The sequence below is a fragment of the Gymnoscopelus microlampas genome (genome assembly GCF_963454915.1).
Source record: "Gymnoscopelus microlampas genome assembly, chromosome: 9".
Classification (NCBI taxonomy): domain Eukaryota; kingdom Metazoa; phylum Chordata; class Actinopteri; order Myctophiformes; family Myctophidae; genus Gymnoscopelus; species Gymnoscopelus microlampas.
The window spans coordinates 12,214,602-12,242,079 of record NC_139946.1 but is presented as its reverse complement, the minus strand read 5'-3'; the positions used below and the strand labels follow the sequence as shown (position 1 = coordinate 12,242,079).

The window sequence follows — 27,478 nt, the reverse complement described above, 5'->3', positions numbered from 1 at the left end:
CTCTCACTCTCTCTCTCTCTCTCTCTCTCTCTCTCGTCCGCCCTCCCCGCTCACTCCCTCACTCCTACGCTCTCCTCCTGCCATGTGGAAGGAGAGCACGTGTGCTCCGCTTTCTATCGCTTTCCCTCGTGCTCCATTAATCTCTGTCTGTGCAGCCGAGCATTGGCCAGAGTGAGCTGCATCCCCAACACTAAAAATAACCACTTTCGCGTGACGGGAGTGGATAGGGGGTTTGCAGGGGGGTGCCGTGTGGGGGTGGGAAAAGGGAGTGGGGGTACTCTCAGCTCACAGGAACCAGCTTTGCTTGGTATTGGGGGGTGGTGGTGGTGGTGGTGGTGTATGTCGGGTGGAGTAGTGGCACATATTTCCTGCAAACCCTCAACAGAATATGTTGAGTCGTGGCCACGGCAATAATGGGATCTCATTTTCTCTTTCTTTGCGTAGGGAAATTGGACAAATAAAGTCAGCCATGTTGTTTCAGAAGAGCTAAATGGCTTTTTATTTCCCAATCAAACACATACTAAGCCACACCTCAGAGCAGCTGTACTGACAGCAGGAACAATATAAACCTGAAGCCGGCAGCGAGTCTGACGTAGAATATTTCCAAGATTACGATTAAGAAAATGCACATACAAACACATACACATTACACACATGTACACGCACGTACGCACGCGCACACACACACCTCAGTTTGAAAAGACTGAAAAGTCATTACCCCAAATTTCATATTGCCTTCCCAGTCAGATAATATTAAGTCACATACTCTATATGCCAGAGGGGATATACTGACATTAATATTGATTAGAATCTGCAAGTCATAAAACTGCCCCATATCTCACAGTCACTAACTTGGTCCCAATAAGAAATCCATTATAAAGGGTTATAAAGATAGCATAAAGTCACAAAGTAATAGTGTGCCTTATACCATCATACATTGGTAGTGTCCACTAGACACTAACAAGACAGATAAATCCAACAATTTCTAGACTCCTAGACAACATCATTTGTCCTTCGTGCACAAAAATAGCTGTATGTTTGATATGCTAATGTCTCTGAAGGAAACAGTGCTGGCCAAGGAGAAATCAATTCTAAATCATATTCATCTCTGTAGTCAGATGCACAACATTCTTCGCTAATGATCCGAAATGCATATCTAAATAGTCTCTCTAGCGGATGCTTGCATAATGCATGTATAGGTGAAGGTGTTATTGTTGAGGAGAAGTCTCCTATAAGGGTCAGTCTCTCTCAGAATATTGTTTGTAAAGGCGTTTGTAAAGTAACTGAGGGAGTTGGGTGTATTTTTCCAGTTACCTCGAAAGTCTCTTGCTCTCTTTCACTGTGTCTACAAGGCAGAGCAGGAATAGCATCACCACGACTGAACTTATTTGGTCAGTTTCTCTGACTTTGCCCATCATATCACAGCTAAGTCCTTTACTCAACAATACAATATAATGACGGTATAGGGTTTACTCCGACAGGACAGTGAAATACTGCTGTTTTTATGGTTGTTCTAAAACCTCCTCGGTATTTCTAACATACACAGTGCGTACATACATATTGTATTGCAATTCTATGGTTGTTCTGAAGCCCGTCAGCGACAACAGTCCACATGAATCTCACCACGCAGACCAAGAAGGTTAACAGCTCTCGTCATATCCCCTCACAGACGTCAGAAACCTGACATATTATATGACAATAACACCAGCGTCGCTCAAGGTCTATAGTGAAGTGTTAGTGTACACTAAACTAATGAGAAAACGCACAACGGAGACCAAAACCCACCACTGGGGGTTGCTATGACAACAAAGCTTCAGGACATGAAGGGACCACTAGGAGGATGTGTCTCAATCCAGACGTCTGTGTGTGTGTGTGTGTGTGCGTGTGCGTGCGTGTGCGTGTGTGCAGCACAAGGCACCAACACTCTGATGACTGCAACATGGCAAGCTCTCACATATCGTCGCCGTCGGGTGTTACTTTTTAGGAAATGGGGAAAAAAGAACCTGTGTTCCAATGAGATCCAATGTAGTCATTATTTAATCACAAGCTCCTGTTAATACTTTTCATGAGTTCCATTTTTTTTAAACCCACAGACTTTCAGTTTCAGTTTTCTTTTTCCAAATTCTTCTAAGCTTGTAGATTACCAATATTTTGCTACTTTTGTGTGACACTTCTGTACGACAAAGTAAGGTATTCATTTACGGAAAAAAGTTGAAATATCGAGATATACAAGGTTTCTGCCCGACAGCAACAAAATGCAACAAGCCCCCTCCAAGTTCTCATTAAACCCACAGAAGCCCCTGGAAATACTGCTTCGCTATTTCTTCTGCTCGGCAGTCTGACAAAGCTGGACACTTTGTAAAGAGACGAGAGGAAACGGTTCTTGTACCAAAATGGAAGCATGTGGCTTGTCTTGTTTGGAGTGACCCTCTGTCATTTTGCTGACAGGCTTTGTTTTTAGTTTGTGAAATGACAAACTGTGTAAACATGGGCTATACAGCAGGCTAGGCTACCATGCTGCAGTGCTACACAGGTCAAATATTGTATAACTAACTGAGGCATCAAACAAGTGTAATGACCGGAATTTGAACCCGGGTCTTCCTCATGGAAAGCCAACATCTTATCCATTAGGCTAAAAGAGTATTGTTCCTTAATTGGCCGGGGGTGATATTAGGCTCAGAGCCACTACTGCAACACAAGCACATCTGTTTTGAAGGAGTGTGTAGTTATCTGGGTTTATCTCATGAAATAAATGCCAACAAAGTTAAAACAAATGGGCTTGGTTTTGAATTAAGTATAATTCTATGACTAATACAGTGCTACACACACTGATATAGTGTTGTTCTGCTCTTTCTGGTTAAGAATGGACATACAGTAAGAGAAGTCTAAGCTCTGGAGACCAAATCTCTCTTGGCACCTCTTTCTTTAGGCTACTATGTTTCTCTGGAGAGAGAGAGAGAAAGAGAGAAAGAGAGAGAGAGAGAGAGAGATCTCAGACAAACAACTATGGTAGCTACATCTAAGACCTCACAAACGACATTAACAGTAGGCCTACACTGATTAAACAGCATCACAAACTGCATCTTGGGAGTTAATTTACGTTGTAGCTTACTTTGCGTAAATTGCCAATCACTATAAAGCAACACACGAAATAATCAACACGTTTCATTGCCAATCACGTGGTTGAAGGACAGCCTGAGCCTGAAAGAAACCCAACACCGTACAGAGTAAACGCCCATTCACAGATAGTGTAATGTCGACTCATACACATAAAAAGAGCATGAACAATGCGGGGTAACTGAGAGTGAAGTGAGTCTAACTAACTTGTTTTACTGTGTTTTACAGTGACTACCCAAAGCTATCCATGCGACCACAACCAGCATTCCAATCAAACATTGATTCAGTTGTAATTTAAACCAGCTTGGATAGAGACCTTGTTACGACTCCATTCAGCAGAAGAGGTTTGATTCAAGTCATTTAATCAAAGCTAAAATTAGACCTCGTGGTTGAAATAATGACATCCCATATTTTACAGATGTTTGCCTTTTCCGAGTCATTTTGGCGTTTCTCCAGCGAAAAGTAGGATGCGTTCATTCATTCAGTCCCGCGGTGCAAATCGTTAAACTATAATCTGAAACATTTCTCCCCTCAACGAGCTGAAAAGACTTGAAGCTACTAATAGGTTACTTGAAACCAGCAAGAAGTGGTCCAACATTATTTTAAACTCGAATGTATTGTACTCACCTCCGACACACAGCAATGACATGTCTTTAACCTAAACCTAAAGCCTTGATCGTTCGTTCCACCGGCTCCCGTTGAGCAGCTGATCACTTCAATACAACCCGAACAGTGTAAAGTGGGGGGCAGGTGCCTACCGTCGCTACTTGCCTACAGCTACCGTGGCTTGTCACCCTTTACAAAAATACAGTCTCAGTGCCGAGACTCTTGTCCGCTTACTATGTAGGCTAAATGTGGGTGAATTTACAGCTGTTTCCCCCCCGCCTTCTTGTTTTCAGCTCTCTGCTCCCCAGCGCACAGCCATCTTGTTCAGCTTCAGCACCACCGCTCTGTGGACAGCTAACGAAAATGACGTCAAGGCGATGATGATGAAAGGGGGGGCAGAGCTGGACGCTGAAACAGATGATTGTGTTGTGTGAGCATCTCCCACCCCCTCAATACATGGTTTGACCCCAATACCGTCATCATCATCATTTAAAACAGTGGTTTTATTCATACCAACTTAAGGACCCTTAAATTGATATACATTTGGCCGCGGACCCCCATCTGAAAATGTTTTGTGCCAGGGACCCCCCAGAAGCAAAGATTTGAGTTAAAAATGTTTGTTTAAAAAAAAAAAAATATATATATATATATATATATATATATATTCAAAGATATGCACACATTTTCAAAATCTTTCAAAAATAGCAGATCTACAAGCTCGCTATGAGCTTGTATATCTGCTATTTTGGAATAGCCAAAGCTAAGTGGTTAAAATGATTGTGACGCTATGTTAACTAATTTAGCTGGTCCACTGGTGGTGACCAGTGGTTTAGAACCACTGATTTTAAACATTCGTTCTGAACAGGCCGGGAAATTGCAAGTGGGCCCCCAAAATAACGGGCAAAACATGAAGATTTTAATGATAAGAACAATATTTATAGAAATGTACCACTTAAACCCCACATGGTTGAACGGAGAACCCTCAGGGCTCTATGCTAACGTCTTTTCTGTTTTCTGTCTATTGTGTGTGGAAAGCTTTCGCTGAAAATAGCAGATCGACAAGCTCACAACGTACGTGTCGCGAGCTTGTCGATCTGCTATTTTCAGCGAAAGCTTTCCCCACAATAGGGATGCTGGGGTTTAAGTGGTTAATGTAAAAAGAACAAGATCATGGTATTTTTTTTTTAAACCTTAAAAAGTGAGTTTTCATTGTGATACTAATACATATAAGAACTTAAAGTATGCTATGTTAGTTCCATTGATCCAGGTCGGAAAACAATCGATTGATTGATCATTCAAATAAAAATGCTCTGAAAATACACACAGACCAACCTTCTGACCACTTAACACAGCAGCCAACAGATTGCCATGTTAAGTGGTCAGATGGGTGGGCCGCGAAACCTTTTGAAATTTTCAAGTGTGCCCTAATCCTAAAAAGACTGAGAACCACTGATTTAAAACGACCCTTCAATTGAATGAGCAATAGGGGGAGATGCATACTTTTGTAGTAAGCACTGAAGCAGCCTAGGGAAAAAACATAGGTTCACACTTTGCATAAACAGGACAAGACTATATCCAATGCAGCCTATTTTACAGTATTAAAATGAATTTATATTGACAAAAGGAATCCTATAGGCGAGTATGTAGCCCAACTTTCTTTTGTCTCTACCATCTACAAACTTGGAAATGGCTATACATGTATTTGGCAAGCTCGTAGCGCGGCACTCGGTGCCACGCTATGAGCTTGTAGATCTGCTATTTTTGAATAGCGAAAGTGTAAAATAATGCTTTTTAGCTCAAATCAAAAAATGACACAGATGCGTTCCAGGTCTTAATGCGTTAATGTCCAAGTTCATAGGTACTGAAAAGGCAAACTGACCAAATAATGACTAAGATTATGACGGCTAATTATATGACCATATACATTTTCTATACCATACTTGGATACCATACATACAGTACAAGGACCATACTTGGATTGCATTCTTGGAACATACAAGGATTCGACTTGCACAGTTTCAACAGCTATCATTTTGGTGTGGTGTGGATTAACAGCTCCCTCTACTGGAAGTCAATGTTGTTAATGTTGAGTCTAGCTCCTAAATAGTGAAGAGACATCTCTTTATAAAACTGCAACTAACAGAGTGCTATAGTTTGTAGTCCTTAAAACCAGGGTTCACATTGGCTCCCTCTTCAGATCGCCAATGCTTTTTTGAGGGTTTTGATAATATTAGGTCTGCGGTTGACATAAGACTTAGTAGCATGTTTTGTTCTGTAGAGCACACAGTTAATATTGTATGCTTAAAAAAATAAACCATGACATGTATTGGCTTGTGGACATTATCTGTTTCTCAAAACATGTTAATCTCTTAAGCCTGAATTAATTTATTCAAAACCTGAAGAAAATCCTTAAAAAGGATCCCTGGCTACTAAGCCTTAATATATTATAATTGCCCTCTATAACAAAAAATGAAAACCACCTCAAATACTTTACTCAAGGGGAACAATGCCCGTCACAAGTTGATGTCATTTAAAAAATAAACAATTGTACTTAACCATAACAAAAAAACAACTAAATACTTCCAAAGGTTAATATGAGCATCAAAACAATATAACATGTTTTTATTTAGCACATGCATTCCTTAGGGCTGTACCACACATGGACAAATTAAACCATCAACTCGCGACGGGCGTTGTCCCCCTTGAGTAAAAGATAAACTATTTCTAAAAGATTTAAGGTGTATTTAATTTGTTATGGAGAGCAATTATAATCTAATATCAATCTTCCTATGATGGGAATAATTTCATGGTTGGCCTACAAAAAAAGATGCAATCCCTGAGCATTCTATTGGTCTATAAAAAAAGCACACTATCTTGTACTGTACACTGATAAGTTTAAGAAATAATTATGCCTTAATGCATTAATACCGTTTCCCACCAAAACCTCCAGTACTTTAGAACAAGTTGAATAAGGCCCAATATGATGACCACAAAGTACAGGAAATATAGTTAAATTCACTTTTATTGCAAATGGATGTAAAGTGATTTCATTTAACATTTCTTTCTATTCAATAAATGGTACAAACTTCAACAAATTTTATAAAGACAACCAACCCCAAAACCCAAACCAAATCACTTATCAACGTCACAATACCATGTCAAACACCTACGACCCTCATTCATTTAGTTGTCAAATTATCACTCTCCTTATTTCAGATTAAGCTTTCCATCTGGAAACTATGATTTCACGCACAACGCCAAAAAAGGCATGTACTGTAAACTAGGCTTCTCTTATTGCACAGACCATAAAAACCTATGGCTGAGACTAAACGGTACCAGCGAATACAAAAAACAGAGTTCGGGTCAAAACACCTTAAATTTCAGTCATTTCAGAAAGAAACTCCATTACATTTAAATTAATTGAAATAACAGATATGTGTAAATATACTTAGTAGGTTAAGTACTACATGATAAAAACAGAATTTCTGCGATTTAATTAAATTCCTTCCCTGAATGAATTTAACTGTACTCTTCTCCACACTCCAACAACATAGGCTTACACTTATAAGTAATACTGTGCAAGAATATACAAGTTCTGCATGATCACATGTACCATACAGCTTATTGACAAATGGACATTGACAATGTGTTGGTGTTTTGAACTTTTTGCAGTCTTGTCCTTTAGATGTTACAGATGAATGGCACGTATTTACCTAACATCACCGAGACTGTCATCTGTACATCATCATAGGCAGGGAATGGATGGAGGGCTGCAACTTCTTCATAGTTTCTCACTGACAATAAGTTAGACAAATATACAGTATAACATCAGGGGGGGGTATGTAGATGCAAACTGCAGTTAGCACACCAGACTTGAGATTAAGGTTAATAAAATGGATGATAGTATTAGCGGTACCCATTTTCTTTCCCATTTTCTTTCATTTATAGGTCGAGGGAACTTGCCAATTCAAAAAGTTCCCAAAACAGCTAGTGTCATTATCTTACTTGTGAAACTACCTCTTGCAATTATTTTAGGTCAGACTAATTGATTAGCTGACAAGATGTCCAGCATAATATACTGTACAACCAGGTAAAGACACATTTATTTTTTTAACCAGTATTTGGTGTTCATAAAGTATCCCTTCATGTAAAGTATCACTTTATGAACATGTGGAAATTACAGCTCACGACCATATGAGACGAACATTCATAACATGACCATGAGTATGGTTACCTGTCCAGATGAGCCAGGACCTCTCGGAGCTGGGTGAGGAAAGCACGGTGCTTGTGAGGGTTGCTTTCAAGCACAACACTCAGACGACTCAGGTACGTGTCCAAGTTCCCTAGAGATGGGGTCTCACCTGTGCCTGATGTAAAAGTAGAAACAGGGTAAAGGTAAAAAGAAAGACTCAGTTTCAACACTAATGTATTAACCCATTAAGACCTGGAACGCTTCTGTGTCATTTTTAGATTTGAGCTAAAAAGCATTCATTTTACACTTTGGCTATTCAAAAATAGCAGATATACAAGCTCATAGCGCGGCACAGAGTGCCGCGCTATGAGCTTGTAGATCTGCTATTTTCGAAAAATCGAGAAAATGTGTGCACATCTTTGAATATATATTTCAAAGCGAACATTTGTAACTCAAATATTTGCTTCTGGAGGTCCCTGGAACAACACATTTTGAGATGGGGGTTCGCGGCCAAATACATATACATTTTGCGGTCCTTGACATGAAAAGGTTTGAGAACCACTGACATAGTAACATAAGTTTTTTCAAAAAACTGATTTAGATGACATTTGTAGAATCGGAAGGCCTTAATGTGTTAATACATTAGATATTTTTGAGCAATATACTCTATTTGAAATAATAACTAACGTTTACTCCAACATGCAGCTTGATATACCGTATAGGCCTGAGATTCTACAGATCACCAGAAATATTTGTCTTGTTCTCAAGAAAATATCTAGTGACGTGGATAATATACTGCATTAGTCAAGACCATTTCAATGCGATTGTGACATGATGTTGTAGACATTCTGACTAATATCTTGTCTATAATATCCTTTTCTGCCTTCGTTTTCAGTATTTTCCTAGTCAGAATGAATAAAGCCAGTGGTCAGCTCACCTGGCAGAGGGACTGATGAAAGACTGCTGACCAGTGTGTGTTTTATTGCCATAAGGCGCTTGTGCAGCGCCTGGGTACGTAGCTCGTCCTGTCCCAGTTCTGCTTCCAGCCTCTCTTTAGCGTTGTACATGTCCTTGATGTGCCTCTGCAGCACGGCATTCTGCTCCTCAAACTCTATATTGGCCTTACGCAGCCGGCGGAGTTCAGCCTCTCGAGCTGAGAACAGAGATAGAAGATGCTACAGGTGAGCTTCGCTAACATTTGATGTGAATCCTATTGCTCTATTATGAGGACATGAAATTCTGACATGCGGCAATAGTCCCCAATGCCCTCCGTGTACAGAGATTGCCATCTTCGTGCTGAAAGAAATGGGCATTCGATCTGCAGCGATGCAATGTATGTAGGAACAAGAATGACCAAAGTCATAATAAAGCCGCATGTGGCAGGCTTTTTTGGCCCCAATCTTTTCATAGACCTGATTACTTGTTTTTTGGATTGCTTGTTTCTCTCGCCAAACCTGGCAACATTTAGCGTCGCAGATTAACGCTCTAATGTTTGTTATATAAGTGGTGGCAACATCACACGGGTCTTCCCAACAATAGCTAAGATTGAAGTCAGTGTGAACATGGCCAAATAATAACTTAATAGCCAAACTAGGTCTAATGAAGCACTGTACTGCCTGAAGGACAGCCAATGACAAATAGGTGTCAAAGGAGGAGAGGCGGGTGCTTCAAAGTACCGTCTCTCCATTGGCGTGAAGTGTGAAGGACAGCCAGGACAGCCAATGACACTTAGGTGTCACTAAATGTCACTCGGGTGTCGACACTTTGTCACTCGGGTGTCGACTAGGACTAGTGCTGTTTATAGAGCCGCTGCAAGCATGCGGCTAAAAATGACAACAATGTTGCATGCACCCATCTAAAACAACCAACAAAACATTAGGCACTGATTGCTTCAGCTCCGGACAAACAGACACACAGACTCTCTCCTACAGAGCCACACCGTAAATGTGTGACAGACATATGAATTTACCAATGTATAGACCTCCTCCTTAAACTAAGCACGGACCAACCATGGACTTTGGTTGCAGCCGAGCCAATCAGATTTTCTACGGCAAAACCAAGACATGCTGACTTTAAATGCATTGCAGACCCTTGTGTCACTGGAATTGATCATGCACGATGGATGGGTCTGACCGTATGAGACCATATTTCGGCTGGTAGTGATTTTCCATTGTGTGCTCTTGACACACCGAAGGCATTGGGAAGCGTCGTGTCATATTTTCACCCTACAGAACAATGGGATTTATAGACTGCATGGGGTAGCGGTGTATAAAATGCTTTGTAGAATTGGAACATCACACACATGTCATCTAGTCTAAGGGTCATGTTTAACATGGTTTAATTTACATTTAATTTGACCAGACAGCTTGTCTTGGAAACATTGTGTTTAACAACCAGCAGCTAGAACATTTTTATTTTTCAGAGACTATTTATTTTGTTACCTTTGTTCTGATCCAGGAACTCTTCCGTGAAGATGGGGATGTCAAATCTGCTGGGCAGCTCAGAAGCCTACGTGAACAACAATCGTACATTCATAAAGGTCCACCCAGCATGTTTATAATAATATAAATATACAGTAACACCAAGAGTCACAGGATCGTTTGTGTACCTTTGGTAATGCTGAGGCGGCGGTAGCATTGATAATGACTGATGGAGAGTCCTCTGAAAAAACAAAAACATGAGTTAGGCCAGAATCACATCGGCAGCAAAACCATTGTTTTCCTATGGCATGCGCTCCCCTCTTGAGCCACATGTGGCGTTTTCTCTGTCGGCTGGAATGTCCAAAACTGTTACTTTTCAGGATTCAAATTCAAAAATATTAAAACGAGCTTGCAGATCTGCTACTTTTGATGCTTTTGTGTGACGCTGTAGTATGATCAAGTAGGGCATTCATTTACGAAAAAACAAGTTAAAATATGGAGATAAGAGGTTTCTGCACGACAGCAACGATATCATGTGGTACGGTAAAAGCCAAACATGATTTATTATAAATAAAAGGCAAATGAACTAAATTGCCATGGAGTGTGTTCATCTGTACACTCAGCGCAGTAGGTGAGTGGATGTGTGTAAAGTACGGTGTTGGATGATGGCTGTAAACCAAAAGACAAACAGAAAACCAAATGAATGGCATTCGTTACCTTTCTTGACCCTCTTGTCTTGTATCTTGGCGGAGGTGATCTGGTAGGCCTCACTCTGTTGGTACTCCTTCAGCTCCCGGGCGTACTGTTCTTTCTCCTTATCTGCCTCGTCCAGGTAGCGCTGTCAGCACACAAACAACACACCTGATTTCATCACGGCTTTAAGCATCGGCGGGATGTCCGCAGGCAGGGTTGCCAGATCTGCTTATTATAATTTCCCCGCAAGATTTTATTTGAAAATAGCTGATGTATATGTTAAAGTGCTCATGTGGCCCATAGTCGCTTCTTTTGGGCTGGTTTTCCTAGACCTGGTTGCTTGTTTGTCTCTCACAGAATCTGGCAACACTGGTCGCAGGAGGTCCTGCGCTTTGCCTGGTTTGATATGTTGTGAGGCATTGTGTACAAAACTAACTCTTACAGATAGAGACGCACAAATCCTTGGCCGATACCGATTACCGTTTTTTTTTAAGTCTGACCTGCCGTTACCGGTTTTACCGATACAGATTTTAGAACTTATTTTTTTCAGGACGAGTAAAAGTACTTAATTTTGTGTATTCGCCAATACAGAGTACCAATAAGATTAAACCAGGAAAAGAACACTTATGCCATATCACAATAGTACAATATCCCAAATCACAGACGATATCCAGTCTAATATCATGATATGGCTATAATACTGATGCCCTAGCTATGCAACGAAAGGCCTAAAGTGATTACAAAAAGAAGAATTTTAAAAAGAATACTACTGTAGACTATATTATTATCATTTTTTAAATTATTTGTACCATTGCTGTCACTGTTCTAGAGCTACATGACCATATATGGGCATATAGACACAGATCTCTATATATGCCTATATATGGGCGTGTCCGGTTTGCTTATGGTTTATGCCTGAGAGTCACAGTGACGTGGCCGTGGTCCACCTCCAATTTTAATATAGGATAAGATATATATATATGAATAAAATAAAACATGTGTGGAGATACTAACTACTGGCAGCGTGTACAAGAAATGTGGTCACACTGGTCGGTCCAGTAGTTTGAAAGATTATCTCCACACACACACACACACACACACACATTTATTGGTTTTGAAACATGTGTAATTGTTAATCTAGTAAAGATATTCAAGATGTTTGACTATATATTGTGAAATAATATTTGAAAATCAAGACAAGACAGAATTATTTACTTGATTATAAGTGTGATTTGGGGCAAATGGATTATGAGTCCCGTACTACAGCATAACACTAAGTTTCAATAATAACAGTGAAGTGAAACTTTGCATAAACACTTGAGAACACGCACAGTATCTGTGAATCTACATTGGCTACCTGTTTGTCACCAGCAGCTAATCGACTCCACTCTGCTCCAAGTCTCTTTGTGATTTCTGGGAAAGGCAACTCGGGGTACTGGGATCGCATCTGTTCGCGTCGCTCGTTCAAGAACCGCACATATCCCGTTATCGGTGCCTTGGGACCATTCGGCAGCACCTTCTTTCTCTTCTTCCCCTTTGGCCATCCTCTCTTCTTCGGCTACAGGGTTAGGAAAACATGTGTTATCACGTAGGTATGGGGTTGTTAAGTTGATCTTCACCTTGCCACTGTTACAGTTTGAGATTGATTGATTCTTTAACAAACATAAAGCCTAACGCATGGGTTTTCAACAGGGGTCCGGGCCCCGTAGGGCAGTTGTTCTCAAACTTTTTCAAGGACCCCCAAATTGACACTTATTAGCCCGCGGACCCCCATTTAATGGCATTTCTATCTCTGGGACCACAATTTTTATTGTAAAATCAATGTTAATTTAACTCAGAGAGTTAAATTAACATTGGGGTCCATTTGGTTCCATTTGTACACTCTCTGAGTTACAGACCCATAAAGGTCCATGTGGTTCCTAACTATCCATCATTTAACTGGGGACCCCCTGGAACTCCCTCAAGGACCCCTGGGGGTCCCCAGACCCCACTTTGAGAACCAATGCCCTAGGGGTCCTCAGTGTTAATATAGGGGTCCGCCAAATCTTTGTGTCATAGTATGAACCCAACATCCCTATTCTGAGGGGAAGATTAGCCAAAAAATTGCAGAGGTTTGGTGTAGAGGGGAAAAGGAGCAAACCAAGTACGACAGGTTTACTACGTAAGGAGGGTTTAAGTGGTTAGATGTCTTAAATAAACAAAATACATTCATTTACACAACACTTACAGTGGGAGTATGACAGTGCTGTCAAACAAGTCTATAAAGCTGTCTATGAAATCTATGAAAAACTTGAATCTGCAACACAATTTTATACAATATGTAGTGGGGGTCCCTGCTTCATCTCTCTCAGCTAACTAAGGGGTCCTTGGCATGATATGACATACTCCAACCTTGGAATCAATGGGAAACAAAACTGCTATGATACTTTGCTTAAGATATGTATATATCATACATGGGCAACTGGCGGCCCAGGGGCCACATTTAATATCGGAATACTGATATATTATTGATGTCAGCTGTTACAATTGCAAACATGACCCCCTTTAATTACCTACTTCAGTCTTAGTAGCTTAATGACTAGTATTAAAATTCTATTGTCTCTCTTATGTCCAATGTATTTGTATTTAAGTTCATAAAGTTAACATAAGTATAACTAAATGCATTTGAAATTAAATAAAAATGTTACTTTTCAGGATTCCAATTACAAAATAGCAATTTTTTTTATCAGGATTCCAATTCAAAAGTAGCAAAAATAGCAGATCTACAAGCTCAAAACGTGTCACACTGCGACACGTTTTGAGCTTGTAGATCGGCTATTTTTGCTACTTTTGTCTTGTGTGACATAGAATGGCTCGACAGTTATATGCAATGTGGCCCTCTGCAGTGAGTGTGGAAATATAGTGGCCCTCTCCATCATCAAAGTTGCATCACCCCTGGTATATATGTAAGATATGTATAAAAAACAATAAATCCTCACCTCTTCTGGTGCTGCTGGCTCAGATGGATGTGTACCTTTGGGTTGTGAAGGTGCATCACTCTGCTCCTGTTTCACTCCTCCCATTATCCCTGCAGTGGAGGAAAAAAAACGTTTTTTAACTTAAGTAAGAAAGTCAATACTACAATGTAGTAAAAGTCCGGAATTCAAAAAGTTAAAGTAAAAAAGTATTGGTATCGAAATGTACTTAAAGTACCAAGTAGAAAGTAGGCTACTCATTATGCAGAGTGTCCCATGTCACAAGTTTTCAAATGTATACACATATTTTGAAAATAGCAGATCTACAAGCTCACAATGCATGCAATCGGCTATTTTCAAATGGCCGAAATGTATACAGGGCTCAAGTAGTTAATCTATGTTGTGTAATGATAATCGCAATATAGTAGAGTAAAAGTACAATATTTGCCTCTGAGATGTAGTGGAGTAAAGTCAAAGTACTGAAAATTGGAAATACTCCCAATAAAGAAAAAGAATGCCTCAAAATTGTACTTAAGTACGGTACTTGAGTACATGTACTTAGTTACTTTACACCACTGCTAGCTAGCGACGCTTCGCTGCTCATTAGAAAAATGAAGGGCTATAGTTTGTAACTTAATCTACCAAGTCAGGACCAGATCACCGACGCTATGGCTGCTTTCGGTCATGCATAGAAAATAGCGGATCTACAAGCTCACAACGCGTCGCATCGCGTTGTGTGAGCTTGCAGATCGGTTATTGTCGGCATGCAACACCGCCGTGCAACGAAGTGTATAGGCTGCAGGGACACCCTCTTTCTTTGGTGATTCGCCCAGGTGGGCGTGGCTATATGCATGAACCTTACTTTTTCTTTCTTTTTCCTTTATTTATTATTCAGGGAAGCCCATTGAGAGCAAGCTCTCTTTTTCAAGGACGCCCTGATAACAACATATAAAATACAATACATACATAATGAATAACAATAACTAACATTTGAATCATATTACAGTGTCACAGATCCAAATAAACATAGAGTTAAATGAAGAAGCAGGTGCAGTGACTATAGTGCAGTGATTATCAAACTTTTTCGTGTCAAGGACCCCCAAATTGATATATATTTGGCCGCGGACCCCCATCTGAAAATGTGTTGTGCCAGGGACTCCCAGAAGCAAAGATGTGTGTTAAAAATGTTTAAAATAAATATATTCAAAGATTTGCACAAATCTTCAAGGTTCTTCAAAAATAGCAGATCTACAAGCTCATAGCGCGGCACTCGGTGCTGCGCTATGAGCTTGTATATCTGCTATTTTTGCATAGCCTAAGTATAAAAGGTTAAAATGATTGTGATGCTATATTCACACATTTTGCTGGGGACCCCCTGGAACCCCCTCGAGGACCCCTGGGGGTCGAGAAGCACCCTAAATGTCTCAATTGAGACCAATCGCACCAGTTTCAGAGAGTCCTGAAGTTTGTTCCATTTGTGTGGAGCTGGAGCATAATACATGAAAGCAGTCTTTCCTTGTTCACTGCTCTTACGTGGACTGGTATATCTAATGTGGGTTTGTGAACGTGTTGAATGTCCAGTATCCTTTGGTTTCAAAAGCTAGGATAGGTACAAAGGAAGCTTTCCACACAAGGCCTTATAGATAAATTAAATACAATGTTGCTCTCTACGCCAGTAGTTCTCAAACTATATCATGTCAAGGACCCCCAAATTGACACTTATTAGCCCGCGGACCCCCATTTGAAAAGATGTGCCTCAGGGACCCCCATAAGAGAAGATTTGTACGGCTCTAGCAGTGATTCTAAACTATTTTAATTTCAAGGACCCACAGTTTGACACGCATTAGGCTACGGACCCCCATTTAATGGCATTTCTATCTCTGTCACCCCAATTTACATTGTAAAATCAATGTTAATTTAACTCTGAGAGTGTGCAAATGGAACCAAATGGACCCGTTTTCACTCTAAGAGTGTTCCATATGTACACTCTCAGAGTTACATTTGCACACTCTCAGAGTCTTTAACTCTCAGAGTTAACTCTCAGAGTTACAGACCCATAAGGGTCCATTTGGTTCCTAACTATCCATCATTTAGCTGGGGACCCCCTGGAACTCCCTCAAGGACCCCTGGGGGTCCCCGGACCCCACTTTGAGAACCAATGCTCTACGCACTGCGAGAGATGGCCAACCCACTTTATCATATAAAATACAGTGATGGGTGGGATAATCATCGCCAGCAATAAAACGCAAAGCACTGTGGTAGACTGCTTCCAAAGGCTTCAGTGTGGAGAGTGAAGCATGAATATACAATATATCCCCATAGTCAAAAACAGACATTATTACAGATTGAATTATAGTATTTCTGCTGGAAAAAGAAAAACAGGACCTGTTTCTATAGAGGAGACCTATTTGTCCTCTTAATTTTTTGATTTAGGTTCTCGATATGAACTTTAAATGAGAGCTTGGCATCTAGCCAGCCCCATTTAGAACCTCTCCCTCCACTATGTAGCTCCGAGATTAGGTCCTATATTTCCCTCTGCCGTTTGAGCAGGACATTTTCGCACATTTACCACTTTACATGTTTCTTACCCCTTTCTGCACATCGTATCCAAAAAGTAAAGGTTTTCTGAAACGCTCACAGATGTTTTATCTTCTAGCTGGCAATAAAATCTATCCAACAACGAGTTGAAAAAAGTATTTAATTCGCCTCTGTCCTCAGCCGGTTCCATAATATTTTGCATTAGAAGATGCAATTCAATATTTGACCAGTAGGGGAATCAGTAGTGTTATCTCTACGGGCGCAACTCTTGCGCAATGTCTTAAAAACATGTAACCGGCTGAGGACAGGAGCGAGTTAAATATTTTTTTCAACTCGTTGGATGGATTTTATTGCCAGCTAGAACTTAAAACATCTGTCAGCGTTTCAGAAAACCTTTACTTTTTGTATACGATGTGCAGAAAAGGGTAAGAAATATGTAAAGTGGAAAATGTGCGACAATGTCCTGCTCAAACGGCACCGGGAAACGCGGAACCTCATCTCGGAGCTATACGGAGGGAGAGGTTCCGGAGGAGCTAGGCATCTAGCCAAATGCCCAGGTATTTATAAGAAGTGACCAGCTCAATTTGTTCACCTTTCAGAGTGTAAATACGAAATACCAGTAAAGGGATTTATATTATTCTCACAAAAACTATGCCTCAAAACCACGCCCACCTGGTCGAAACACCAAAGAAAGAGGCTCTCCCCGTCTCTCTCCCGTGGACTGCAATTCGCATGGGACATAATGCAACGGACAATGGAAAATACGGCGATCCAATGCGATCGCTTACGAGAAAACAGTACGTATACAGTTCGTATTATTTAGACGTAGAGTGGGTGGATGTTTATGCACGCAAATCAGAGCTTTTTTTCCGTTCAAAAAAAAAAGAATGCCTACTTTTAGCCGTAGAAAACATTATGTTACTCACCTTATGATGAACCTCTTACCCAAACAGGAAGAGGAGCTCACATTTGATTGGCTGATACCGGTGTTGCCAGGTTTAGCGAGAGAAACAAGCACACAGGTCTAGGAAAACAGGCCCCAAAAGAAGCAACTAGGCGAGCTTGTAGATTGGCCAATGGCCATATATATTCAATATATGGCCGATCTACAAGCTCACAACGCATATTACGACGCATACAATATGGCATATTGTAGTCGTAGATCTGCTATTTTCATATTTCTTGCAATAAAATGTGGAATATTTTGGAATATTTAAAAAAAAAACATAAAACATGTATGGACATATTTGAGAACCACTGATTTAAATAATAATTAAAACATTTGGAAACAAGCCTAAATAAGCAACTACACTTAGAAACAAGCCCAAAAGACCACAACCTGAAACTACCTTTACGAGCAACTTTAGAGAAAAATAAGCCCAAAGTCGCTTGTAATAAGCGGACATGGCAACACTGGCTGATACCATAGCGCCCTGACGATTGGTTGGTTCATTCTACCAACAGTCACACGTGTTCATTTTTACGCGTAACATTCTTTTTTATTTTATTTTATTTACGTTTAACCATGCCGTTACAATTTATTCATGTTTACACATAATTGCATTTGTTTATTTTCCCACTGTGCTTCATTGAAAAAATGCAAACAATTATTGACCACTGGAGCCGATGTTTGTTAGACTCATTAGACTTATTATTTATATATTATTATATAAGAACAAAATGATTGGTATAAAAATGTACTTAAGGTACCAAAATATAATAGTACAATATTTGCCTGCTCTGAGATCTAGTAGAGTAGAAGTAAAAGTATTGAAATTCTATTAAGTAAAATACAGTACTTTAGTAAATGTACTTACTTTACACCACTGCAAAAACGACTATCTAAAATTAAATGAGTCATACTGTCATACCATACGTTTACTTAACATCGTTGGTTGGCTGGTTGCCATGGCAGCAGGTTACACAAGGACAAGCCAGCACAGCCGACCTGTGCGTGACAGGGGATGGTGGAAATATAATGTCAGAATGTTTGCTCATAAAATCAGCCCTTTAAGACAGTGGTTCTCAACCTGTGGGTCGGGACCCCCAGGGGGGTCCCCATAAGATGTTGGGGGGGTCCCCAGATGACAGTGAAGTGACAATTTAAGGACTTTTAAGACCATTTTAATACATAAAAAAAAAAAAGAAAAGAAAGAAAAGAAAAAGATAATTACTGCATCAAAAGTAATCAACAAACTATACTATATAACTGGTCAAACACATATTAAAAAATAATGAAAGAAAGAGGCAAAAATTGTGGAAATAGCCGATCTACAAGCTCACCACGCTTCACAAAGCAAGGCGTCTTGAGCTTGTAGATCTGCTATTTTCACAATATTTATCTGTGGAACCGAGTCAAACTAAATGTAATGCCTACAATTCCAAGTGCTTGTCAGGGCGGGTGTCCCCAGTTCAAATATGATTATTTTGGGTGGTCCCAGTTCAAATATGATTATTTTGGGGGGTCCCAGTTCAAATATGATTATTTTGGGGACTAAAAAGGTTGAAAACCACCGCCTCAAGACACAATAAATCATCTTAATAATTGACAAAAGGTATCTGTTGTTAATTCCCAGTGTGTAACATGGTTACAAGTAGCCTGGTAAACCCTCCCTCCAGAAATCTCATTTCCATCAAATGGAAATGAGATTTCTGGAGGGAGGGTTTACCAGGCTAGGTTACAAGTATCAACACAGTAAAATCCTTAGTGATAATTTATTGTTCATTCCTAACTCAGAGACTGTACAAATGTAATAACATAGGTACATTCAGTGGTGTAAAGTAACTAAGTACATTGACTCAAGTGCTGTACTCAAGTACAATTGTGAGGTACTTCTGCTTTACTGAAGAAGGTCCAAATTTCAATACTTTTACTTCTACTCCACTATACATCTCAGAGGCAAATATTGAGGGCAAATATACTCCACTACAATTATTCGACAACTTTAGTTACTAGTTACTTTGTAGATTGATTGTTACAAAACATACATTTACCACTTATTGTAGATCTGCTACTTTCAAAATATTTTAATACATTTTATACATTATGATACCTTGTGAAATGGGACATTCTGCACAATGAGTACTTTAACATTTGGTACTTTAAGTATATTGTGATGCCAATACTTTTGCTCAAGTAAATTTTGATTACTGGACTTTTACTTGTAACAGAGTTACATTTCTTACATTGCAGTACGTACTGGTACTTTTACTTAAGTAAAAACAATGTAGTACTTTTCCCACCACTGTGTAATAACATGGGTTACATCTTGGTCACATGATTTGCACACCCAGTGAGTTAAATCGTGCATGTGGCTCCACATCAACATGTCATCATTCATTCCCATGTTTCTGAACGAGGCGCTGCTGTCTGTGTCTGTAGCTGCTTGTTGATCCCAGCAGCCAGCAGAGCAAGAGCCAACCCTGCAGACACTGCGCTCCATCCATCCGATCCAAGATGGCTTCTGGAGAAAGCAGTAGCGGCAGCAGCAGAGCGCCGTCGCTCCGCTTCCCCTCACCTGGACCGCTGGGCAACGCTCCGCCGAGCAACAACAGCGCACAGTCTTCAGCGATCACGAACGAGGAGGAGGAGGAGGGGGCGACGACGGGGGCCACGACCACCAGGACATCAGCGATCATCAGTCACCACGTCGCAAACAACAACCCACAGACGGGCCCTGCTGGTCGGGGCACCGCCACCGCCGATGTTCGAGTAGACGCTTCCCCGCATCGGCAGCACGCAGCCCCGCAGCGGCCGACGGCGTCTCCCGGTGCCATGGCAGCCGGAGGAGGAGCGGCAGCCTCCTCCTCCTCCTCCTCTTCGTCTGCAGCATCCTCCTCCACCTCTGCGGCGGAGTCGGACCCGCCGACCGGCGGCTCGGCGGCGGCGAACAGCCCGTCCGTGTCCGCCGCAGCCGTGCTGGTGTACCGGGAACCGGTTTACAACTGGCAGGCCACCAAGAACACAGTGAAGGAGCGATTCGCGTTCTTGTTCAACAACGAAGTGCTGAGTGACGTGCATTTTCTGGTGGGGAAGGGAATGGGAGTGCAGCGGATACCGGCTCATAGGTAAGTAACGGTAGACCTCGCCTTGGATATTAGACTATCATAGATGTGTTTTATCGAGTCTGACTTTTACTTTCGTATCTATCGAAGATATAACGATGTCAAAAATCGATAAAATACATAATAGTCTTGATACAAGGCTATGGTAGCCTGCATGTATTGGGATGAATCATTCAGGATAGAATGGGCATTTAATGTATAGCCCAGTATGAATCACTGCCTTTTAAATGGTGCATTTTATATAGTGCCTTTATCAAAGGCGCTTTACAATGATTGTGCATTTACATTCACCCATTCACACACACATTCACACACCGATGGCAGACGAAACCATGCAAGGCACCAACCTGCTCATCGGGGGGGAATTAGGGGTTCAGTGTCTTGCTCAAGGACACTTCGACACTAACTCTGGGGGAGCCTGGGATCGAACTGGGAACCTTCCGGTTGCTAAGCGGCCGCTGTACCTCCTGAGCCACTGCCACCCCTTTACGTCTTTACTCCATATTTATAGACACTGACAAAAATGCAGCAGATTAGATTAGATCGATACACAGCTTGAAATTGGACTCGGACTAGCCACATAGATGGGTTAATTGCGCTTCAAAAAAGACTGCTTAGGTTATGTCATTACTTCATAGATCATAGTTTAGTATGATGTTATTCAATATGCTTTACATTTACAATAAGCTACCACAGATGAGAGAGAGTAGCCTATGATTTGGTTGATGTCCTTTTGTCTTTGGTAGATTTGCCCTTGCAGTTGGAAGTGCAGTGTTCGATGCCATGTTCAATGGCGGTATGGCCACTACCTCCACTGAGATCGAACTACCTGACGTGGAGCCTGCTGCCTTCCTTGCCCTGCTCAAGTAAGCTTATAGCAGTAACGGAATGCACAAGTGAGAAACTGACAAATAACCATGCTTTATCCTTTTGCTTTCTTGCACTCTAAAGTTATGCTATTCCAGATTGAACCTATCCCATTTCCTACACTGGCTCATGTCCAATGTATTTGATGCGTCCATTGTGTAGGTCAGTGGTTCTCAAACTTTATCATGTCAAGGACCCCCAAATTGACACCGCGGACCCCCATTTGAAAAGATATGCCTCAGGGACCCCCATAAGAGAAGATTTGTACGGCTCTAGCACCATTTTAATTTCAAGGACCCCCGGTTTGACACGCATTAGGCTACGGACCCCCATTTAATGGCATTTCTATCTCTGGGACCCCAATTTATATTGTAAAAGCAATGTTAATTTAACTCAGAGTGTACAAATGGAACCAGATGGACCCGTCAGGGTCCATTTGGTTCCATTTGTACACTCTCAGAGTTACAGACCCATAAGGGTCCATTTGGTTCCTAACTATCCATCATTTAGCTGGGGACCCCCTGGAACTCCCTCAAGGACCCCTGGGGGGTCCCCGGACCCCACTTTTAGAACCAATGGTGTAGTTCATGATTTTCTGTCGTCAAGGTGAAACTCTGTTGTCTTATCTTTTGCTTTTGCTTGAAGAAAAGAGTGTTTTTTTCTACCCAAAGTACATTCAGCTACTCATTAACAGGATTGCCTCCTTGACACATGTCAACTGTATGTCCTGGGTCCAGGTTTTTGTACTCCGACGAGGTGCAGATCGGCCCCGAGACAGTGATGACCACTCTGTACTCGGCTAAGAAATACGCTGTTCCAGCGTTGGAGGCTCACTGTGTCGAATTTCTTAAGAAAAACCTGAGGGCTGATAACGCCTTCATGCTCCTCACTCAGGTAATCCTTGATATTCAGACTGCATGCATTCAGCCAGTGGGTTCTGGATGTTTTTATGGCTGGGACTCCTTCTAGTGTGAAGAGCCCAGGAGGGCAACAACCACTTCCACTTCTGATGTGCTGGCATCAATCATCATATGGTCAAAGTGGCTTAGGTCACATATTTTCCCCATCTGAAGCTCAATCTTACATTTAGTATACGGTATCCCATGCTTGTCTACTCTGGCATAGTCTCGCGAGTCTCGGCTTTCGGGAGGTGTAGTTCCAGACTATATAGCATTCGGAGATTGTGGAATAGTTGTCTGGCGACGCGAGACTGGCAGACCAAACCATTTTCAAGAGCAGGATGTAGATCTCAATGTATCACAAAAAAATAAAAAATAAAAAGCTTCCCGCAAAATTACCTAAGAAAAAAAAGCAACCTCAGGAATAACACATTTAGAAGGACCAACTAACACGGCCAATCTGGTATGTGTTAAACTGACTACTACTAAGTTTATGTTTTTACATGATGACAGGTTATATAACCTATTTTCACATTGTTGAAAGTGGCAAATGTGTACACTATAAGCAGATGTGCAAGAATCACAGTGTGATTATTGAAAACTAATTTCCAATAATAATAATAATAATTAGTCGTTGTTCATCATAACTGTTATTTAAACTTGAAAGTACAATTGAGGGGCAGGCCCTCATTTTCAATGTAGCCGAGGTAACAATACAATAAAAACACTGTACTCTACATGGTAGAGTTTTGAACCAAAATGCAAATGAACAATAATTATTTTATTTCAGGCTCGACTGTTTGATGAGCCCCAGTTGGCCAGCCTCTGTCTCGAGAACATTGACAAGAACACTGCGGATGCTCTGGCTGCAGAGGGCTTCACTGATATTGACCTGGGTAGGTGAGGATTAGGTAATCGAGGCTGCTGGTCAAGCATTATAGGTTTTTTAAGTTTTTAAGCCCCACTGAAAGCAAAACAAATGTATATATGACTTGACCAAAAAAAAAAGTTTTTCTAAGGCAATACTCTCATGCCCTGCCACACAGACACATTGGTTGCGGTTCTTGAGAGGGACACACTGGGAGTGCGTGAGATACGTCTGTTTGCAGCAGCAGTGCGTTGGTCGGAGGCAGAGACTCAGCGGCAGCAGTTCCAGCCCACTCCAGAGAACAGACGCAAAGTCCTGGGCAAAGCCATCTCTCTCATCCGCTTCCCTCTGATGACCATCGAGGAGTTTGCTGCTGGTACAGTGCAGTGTTGATTTTGACAGCAAATTTTATTTTGATTTAGTTTTAGTCGTAGTCTTATGACTAAAACTAAATGGAAGTTTATTCAAATTTTAGTCACCTGAAATGTTTTAGTTTTTGTCTAGTTTTAGTCGACTACATATCATAAGATTATAGTCGACTAAATCTACAGTTGATTTAGTCGACTAAAATGTATTTTGATGGTGTCGTAATGGCTGATTTTACGCGTTGTGAGCTTGCAGATCTGCTATTTTCAGAGCGCAACACCCACACGCAACCAAACATAAAATGACTTGTCTTTTAGTTCTACTGGATCTCTTCTCCACTTGTCCCTGTCTAACATTTTAGTCTAGTTTTTATTTGTTGACGAAATTGTCAATATATTTAGTCTTAGTTTTAGTCATCATAGCTTAGTTTTTATTTAGTTTTTAATTCGTTTTCGTCAGTGAAAAAAGGTAGTCGACGAAAAAATGTCGTCATAGTTTTAGTCAACGAAATATATGACAGACATTTTCCGCACGTATTCAAGAGCAAACAAAATGATACATTCTGTACTAAGTGCTGATGATGATGCATGTCTCAATGTTGTTGGTTTTTACCAGGTGCTCGAAGAGCACCTGGTAAAAACACCAGGTGACACCTAAGTGTCACACACACACACACACACACACACACACACACACACACACACACACACACACACACACACACACACACACACACACACACACACACACAGAGCACCTGGTAGAATATGACTTCAAGTAATTTCTTTCTTGTTATATCAGGTCCAGCACAGTCTGGTGTCCTGACAGACCGGGAGGTGGTGAGTCTGTTCCTCCACTTCACAGTTAATCCCAAGCCTCATGTGGAGTTCATTGACCGTCCTCGCTGCTGCCTGAGGGGCAAGGAGTGTAGCATCACGCGCTTTGGACAGGTGGAGAGCCGCTGGGGATACAGCGGGACCAGTGACCGCATTCGGTGAGTCATCCAGTCATACTAATTAATGCATGTGCATACACACACAGCAGTCAGTCATGTGCATGTACATGAACAATATGTTGCTGATTATCCTTTATCGCACAATGTCTTCATGCAGGTTTTCAGTAAATCGCAGGATATTTGTTGTGGGCTTTGGATTATATGGTTCAATACATGGTCCTACAGACTACCAGGTCAACATACAGGTAAGGAAGAATTAATTGTTGTGGTGCTGATTGAATCAGTTTTCAATCACACACAGTTTCAACAGTGCATCTTGAATAGCCACCATGTGTTGAGGTTTTGTCAACGGGGGGGGGGGGGGGGGGGGTTCACTGTTTTAACCCAGTAACCCTATGTAAATTACCCCACTGCTGAAAAGCATCCCAGCCCAAACAGTGATGTAACTAATAATTGGGCCGCGCGACCCGGAAATGACCGTAATAATCCTAAAACAAAAATATATATTAAAAAAAAAGAAAATGGCACGGACGTTCTGGAATTGTCCCAAATTTCCCAGTGGCCAGCATGTCCCTGACTTCCATTCTCAAGGAAAGGAGTGTCAAATCCACATTGTTCTTCTTTTACTTCTAGACATAGTGTGAGATTCCCCTCACATTTAATATTTGGCAAAGTTGAGGCAGACCATGATCTGAGCCCTTACATCTCAGAATAGTAGACAAAGGGGGTTTAGTTTACCCCTTTTAGACCTGAGGCCAATTCTAAAAAAGCCTTCTAAACCCTAACCTAAGTTTTCTGAAAACCCTATGTTGCTATAATATATAAATGATATAGCAACAACTAATGTGACACAGATGCAGTCCCAGATTAAAAGGTATAACAAGAAATAGGTTTAACAAGCTCCCAGAGCTGCGTCATACTGAGTGAGATCTTAATTGAACTGAATTGATAGTGTGTAATGTAAACATGGTTGGTCTCAATTTTATTGTGTAGAGGTAAAGTTACTTTCAGCGTAACCTTGATCACATGTACAAAACTTTATATGTGCACTTTATATGTGTCTTCCAGATCATTCACACGGACAGTAACACAATCCTGGGCCAGAATGATACAGGCTTCAGTTGTGATGGCTCTGCCAGCACATTCCGCGTCATGTTCAAGGAACCAGTGGAAATTCTGCCTAGTGTCAACTATATTGCCTGTGCCACTCTCAAGGTGAATGCATATCCCACACATTGACCAGTATTTACGGTACACTACAGTTATCCATTTCGGGGAAAGTCTCAACAAGGGAATACCCCAAACAATTGTTTCACAACTGTTCGTAACCACTCAGTTTGGAGGTCATTTTGGGATACCAGACTTGATTGACACAATAGTAAACCACCATGACCTATTAAGACCGGAGGCCGTGGACCCCATCTCAAAATATTTTGTTCCAGGGACCCTCAGATCGAAGCAAAGATTTGAGTTACAAATGTACCGATTATTTTAAAAATGGCAGATCTACAAGCTCGTAGGTTTCACAGCTGAGCTTGTAGATCTGCTTTTTTTTGAATAGCCAAAGAAATCTAAAATGACACAGATGCGTTCCCGGTCTTGATGGGTTAATGTGTGTATGTTTGCATGTGACATTGAATTAAAATGACAATTCATTTCATAGGGGCCAGACTCTCACTATGGTACCAAAGGCATGCGGAAGGTCACCCATGAGGGTCCTGCCACTGGCACCAAGACGTGCTTCACCTTCTGCTACGCTGCAGGCAACAACAATGGCACTTCGGTAGAAGATGGACAGATCCCAGAAGTCATCTTCTATACATAAGATCTTTAATACCTTCTGTATATTCTACCCATCACATGCTGACTCATACTGTAGTTAAGTTCAAATGCCATTTGGCTTACAGAGGATCGTCTGACTTTCTAATAAGCTAGTTACACAGCTAATTAACCTAGAATGTCTTCATTGTCCCTTGATCTCTGCAGTCATCCAACAGGGTTGAACTGTCTTTCCAGGAAACAATTTAGCACGGGTATGTTTTCTAGTGAGACCACTAATCTCTGGTCAGCAGGTTGTAAATGGCATGCGGGACAACTGGTTTAATTGCCCCTCTCTTAACATGTAAATACCATTATGTGCAGAAACAATGCAAAAACCATGCAGGGCTACAAGAATAGTTTCGTACCCAAGCATTACACCATTCTGACGGTGGCACTGAAGCACTTTGACAGGACGCCAGAATTATGACATGGAGCTTTAAACCCCACTACCTTGGGAGCAAGCGCACAAAGCCAACATTTCCCTTCCATGAGAATTTTCTGGAGTATTTGGTACTGCACCCTCAGCCCTTGACTGACCTAACAGTGTTAAGCAAAATGCAACAGAAGTGGAATAAGGCAAACTGTTTTTAAGAGGCTGTATGTGTAAGTCTCATAATTCATAAATGCTATGATAAATTTCTATGCTAGCATCTCAAACATGCATAGTCTCTAGACATTGACACAAGTAAAGCAGCAAGTGAGTTCATGTTTTAAGTTCATGCAAGGGAGATCTACCACACATTTCAAGAGTTTACTGTAACCTTCCGGTCTACACGGCTGGAACGTTACATTAAAAACTTCCCTTGAACATGAAAATGGCAGTGTGCGGGTGCATCTTTGATCTTGCCTATGCACCTACTCTTAAACTGACTGGGTGCGCGGAAGTCCTTTTCCACAAGTTTCATGCAAGAGAAGCCAAAGCAAAATTTGCACACTGGCCAATATTCAAGGTAAGATACTAAGAGCTTAAACAATAGTGTAAATGGGCTTTTGGGTGCGTTGCCCAACAGGTTTACCACATGTTTGCTTTTAAAGCCCTAACACACTTTGTTCATGTATGTTGTAAATAAAGTTGATTGCCACTTTGATTCAACTTACGTCTACCACTGTCTCTGTA

The 27,478-nt window shown here is 41.1% G+C and overlaps 2 protein-coding genes across 3 annotated transcripts; one reads left to right on the top strand and one right to left on the bottom strand.

The window, feature by feature from the left end:
• Positions 1–6,640: 6,640 nt before the first annotated feature.
• Positions 6,641–17,483, bottom strand: hmg20b (high mobility group 20B). 2 transcript variants are annotated; one of them, XM_084066494.1, is made up of 9 exons: positions 17,193–17,212; positions 14,007–14,095; positions 12,386–12,586; positions 11,053–11,173; positions 10,524–10,576; positions 10,357–10,423; positions 8,853–9,068; positions 7,958–8,090; positions 6,641–7,517 (listed from the first exon to the last, which is right to left on the bottom strand). In XM_084066494.1, the coding sequence occupies exons 2-9, from the start codon at positions 14,088–14,090 to the stop codon at positions 7,505–7,507; spliced, it is 888 nt and encodes a 295-aa protein (XP_083922620.1). In that variant the 5' UTR covers positions 14,091–14,095; positions 17,193–17,212; the 3' UTR covers positions 6,641–7,504. The 2 variants fall into 2 exon arrangements, with proteins under 2 accessions (XP_083922620.1, XP_083922619.1); XM_084066493.1 differs by lacking the exon at positions 17,193–17,212 and adding an exon at positions 17,447–17,483 and having other exon boundaries at positions 6,642–7,517.
• On the top strand, positions 17,242–27,475 carry btbd2a (BTB (POZ) domain containing 2a). Its single transcript, XM_084066481.1, has 10 exons — positions 17,242–17,317; positions 19,903–20,588; positions 21,332–21,451; positions 22,190–22,346; positions 23,142–23,247; positions 23,398–23,595; positions 24,387–24,579; positions 24,698–24,785; positions 25,609–25,755; positions 26,204–27,475. Exons 2-10 carry the CDS (start codon positions 19,978–19,980, stop codon positions 26,363–26,365), a joined length of 1,782 nt encoding a protein of 593 aa, XP_083922607.1. The 5' UTR covers positions 17,242–17,317; positions 19,903–19,977; the 3' UTR covers positions 26,366–27,475.
• The last annotated feature ends 3 nt before the right edge of the window (positions 27,476–27,478 follow it).

Coding starts and splice junctions, on each gene's coding strand:
- hmg20b (XM_084066493.1), bottom strand. CDS start 14,090: ATGGGAGGAGTGAAACAGGAGCAGAGTGATGCACCTTCACAACCCAAA. Junction 10,424..10,523: donor CCGCCTCAGCATTACCAAAG/GTACACAAACGA, acceptor TTGTTCACGTAG/GCTTCTGAGCTGCCCAGCAG. Junction 9,069..10,356: donor GTTCCTGGATCAGAACAAAG/GTAACAAAATAA, acceptor CTCTGTTCTCAG/CTCGAGAGGCTGAACTCCGC.
- btbd2a (XM_084066481.1), top strand. CDS start 19,978: ATGGCTTCTGGAGAAAGCAGTAGCGGCAGCAGCAGAGCGCCGTCGCTC. Junction 24,580..24,697: donor GGGACCAGTGACCGCATTCG/GTGAGTCATCCA, acceptor GTCTTCATGCAG/GTTTTCAGTAAATCGCAGGA. Junction 25,756..26,203: donor TTGCCTGTGCCACTCTCAAG/GTGAATGCATAT, acceptor TTCATTTCATAG/GGGCCAGACTCTCACTATGG.